General features: G+C 61.9%; 1 protein-coding gene across 1 annotated transcript; it reads left to right on the forward strand.

Annotated features, from left to right (window-relative positions):
- Window positions 1-1,612: 1,612 nt before the first annotated feature.
- NEUROD1 (neuronal differentiation 1) lies at window positions 1,613-2,719 on the forward strand. Its single transcript, XM_062498448.1, has one exon. It carries the CDS (start codon window positions 1,613-1,615, stop codon window positions 2,717-2,719), a length of 1,107 nt encoding a protein of 368 aa, XP_062354432.1.
- Window positions 2,720-3,404: the final 685 nt, after the last annotated feature.

Consider the following 3,404-nt stretch of genomic DNA (forward strand, 5'->3'; position numbering starts at 1 on the left):
GGTGTTGGAGCGGCGTTGGAGCGGCGTTGGAGCGGCCGGCCGGGCGGTGACAGATGGCGCGGCCCGCGGGTCAGCGCGGGCGTGGCGGCTCGGCGGGCGGGCGCGCGGCCGCATACAAATAAGGCTCGTCACGTGGGGGGCGCCGCGCGCCTGACGTGCGCGGCCATATGGCGCGTGCCGCCGGGCGGGGCGGGGCGCGGGGCGGGGCGCAGGCGCGCGGGGCGCGGCGGCCGGCGGGGCCCGGGTCCCGGTGCCGGCCCATCCTCCGTCCCGCTATATAACGGGGGGGAGCGACCGGCGCTGGGCAATCTCGGGAAAAAAAAAAAAAAAAAAAAACAACAACAAAAAAAAATCATAAGGAAAAAAAAAAAAAAACCAGCGCGCGCGCACACACACGCGCACACACACACACACACACACGCGCGGCGCCCTCGCACGGAGAGCTGCGCCGGGGTTATGAGACCGTCACCGCGCAGGAGAGGCTGAGCAACGGAGGTAACGGGAAACCGTGTTTTACCCTCGCGGGGAAAGGGCTCGCGGCGGCTGCCGGGGTGGGAAAGGACCCTGCGAGGTCGGGGCGGACGGGATCTGCCTGTGCCGGAACGGCTTCAGGTTTTATTGTCACTTGCGGTCGTTCCCGCCGGTGTGTGCGGGCGCACCTGTATCCACCCGTGTAGGCACACATACATACGTGTGTACATGTATATTTGTATGTGTGTAGATGCGTCCATACGCGCCTATAAATATGTATACGCGCGTCCGTTTATACAGACGCGTTTGTACATATGCTGACGCGCTTCCACCGAGGCACCTCCGAACTTTCGGCTCTCTTGCCTTGCGGAGCGCCATCGCCGCGGTCCCAGCGCAGGCTGCGCCCCGGCGGGCGTGCGGCATTGTTTCTTCCCGGTGTGGCCGACGCTGCCGGGGGACGGCCGCACCCCCACACGAAAGGTCCCCGAGGGAAGCGGGGGAACCGATGCCCGTTTGCCACAGAGGGGACGGCGGAGACGGGGAAGCCGGGGCCAATCCCTCACCTGTTACCACGGGCAGGGGCCGCGCAGCCCCGCCGCGGGCACCCAGTGACTGTCCCGAGCACGAAGGCGGGACCGGGGAGCAGGTGCTCGGCGCCCGCTCGGGCGGCACAAGCCCCGCGCAAGGAGGTGACCAAGGGGGCGAGCCGCGGAGAGCGGCGGGGACGGGCGTCACAGGGGCCATCCGTCCCTGCAGGTGCCCTGTGTGAGCGTGTGTCCGCTTTCCCCCTTCTCCTATTCGGTAAAATCGTTTGAGGATTTTTTCCGGAGCGAAGCAAAACCGACCCGCTTGCTCGGTCCGCTTGCGTCGTGCCGCCCGGGCTGCCTCCCGCACGCATAATCTACTTATATTCCCCGCTAATATCGGCGAGTTACATAATGGTATTTGAACATATGTCAACTTAATTACAAGGCAGAAACGCGGAGACAATTAAAAGTTTGCCCTGGCACGGTGGGGGATCCAGGGCTTCCCCCGGGAGGGGGCGGCGGGACCGGGGAGCGAAGCGCGGGCACCTTGTCCCCGCGCGGGGCCGCGGCCGCTGCTCCGGGTGCTGACACGTCTCTCTTGTGTCTCCTCCGGGATGCAGAGGCTCACCATGACCAAGTCGTACAGCGAGAGCGGGCTGATGGGCGAGCCCCAGCCGCAGGGCCCCCCGAGCTGGACGGACGAGTGCCTCAGCTCCCAGGACGAGGAGCACGAGGTGGACAAGAAGGAGGAGGACCTGGAGGGTCTGCACGCCGAGGCCGAGGAGGACTCGCTGCGGAACGGAGAGGAGGAGGACGAGGAGGACGACTTGGACGAAGAGGAGGAGGAAGAGGAGGAGGAGGAAGACGACGACCAGAAGCCCAAGAGGCGGGGCCCCAAGAAGAAGAAGATGACCAAGGCGCGCATGGAGCGGTTCAAGCTGCGGCGCATGAAGGCGAACGCCCGGGAGCGCAACCGCATGCACGGGCTGAACGCGGCCCTGGACAACCTGCGCAAGGTGGTGCCCTGCTACTCCAAGACGCAGAAGCTCTCCAAGATCGAGACCCTGCGCCTGGCCAAGAACTACATCTGGGCGCTCTCGGAGATCCTCCGCTCGGGCAAGAGCCCGGACCTGGTGTCCTTCGTGCAGACCCTCTGCAAGGGCCTGTCGCAGCCCACCACCAACTTGGTGGCCGGCTGCCTGCAGCTCAACCCGCGGACTTTCCTCCCCGAGCAGAGCCAGGAGGTGCCGCCGCACGTGGCGGCGGCGGCGGCGGGCGCGCCCTTCGCGGCGCATCCCTACCCGTACCAGTCGCCGGGCTTGCCCAGCCCACCCTACGGCACCATGGACAGCTCCCACCTCTTCCACCTCAAGCCGCCGCACGCCTACGGCGCCGCGCTGGAGCCCTTCTTCGAGAGCGGGCTGGCGGAGGGCGCCAGCCCCGCCTTCGACGGGCCGCTCAGCCCGCCCCTCAGCGTGAACGGCAACTTCTCCTTCAAGCACGAGCCGGCCGCCGACTTCGACAAGAGCTACGCCTTCTCCATGCACTACCCCGCCGCCGCCGCCGCCGCCGCGCTGGCCGCCGCCCCCGCCCACGCCGCCATCTTCCCGCCCGCCGCCTCCCGCTGCGAGATCCCGGTGGACGGGCTGGCTTCCTACGAGGGCCACCCGCACCACGAGCGCGTCCTCAGCGCCCAGCTCAACGCCATCTTCCACGACTGAGCCTCCCCGCGCCGCCGGCAGGGCCGGGGGAGCCGCGCCCCGCCGCCCGCACCGCCTTGTTTACAGGGGGCGGCCCGGCGGGTCCCCCCGCTCCCTTTGCTGTTTTTGCTTCCGCTCCTCCGAGCGACGCTGTAAATTGGGGTAGGGGCATCGGGATCGCGTCAATTACCTGATCGGGATAACAAAATCACGAGCAATAATTAGGATCTATGCAATTTTTAAACTAGCGATGGGCCAATTACAAAATATATATGAAATCTATATTTTTCAACCAACGTTTTACTACTTGTTACCTTTCCCATGCTGAATTATTTTGTTGTGATTTTGTACAGAATTTTTAATGACTTTTTATAACGTGAATTTCCTATTTTAAACCATGCAGCTTCATCAATTTTTATACATATTGGAAAGGTAGAATTATATCTAATTTATACAAAATGATTTAACTAATTTAAACCAGCAGAAAAGTGCTTAGAGAAGTTATGTTGCCTTAGCACTTCTTTCCTTTTCAAATAGATGAAGAAGAAAAAAAAATGCACAATCCGGGCAATTTCTTTCCCATGAAAGTCTCTTTTTTCTGGGTTTTTTTCTTTTTTTTCTTTTTTTTTTTTTTAGTTTCTTTTTCCTTTCCCCCGTACAATAAGAACCAGATCCCCTAGGTCTTGAGAAGATATAAGAACGATAG

Source organism: Cinclus cinclus, chromosome 9, assembly GCF_963662255.1.
Source record: "Cinclus cinclus chromosome 9, bCinCin1.1, whole genome shotgun sequence".
Classification (NCBI taxonomy): Eukaryota; Metazoa; Chordata; class Aves; order Passeriformes; family Cinclidae; genus Cinclus; species Cinclus cinclus.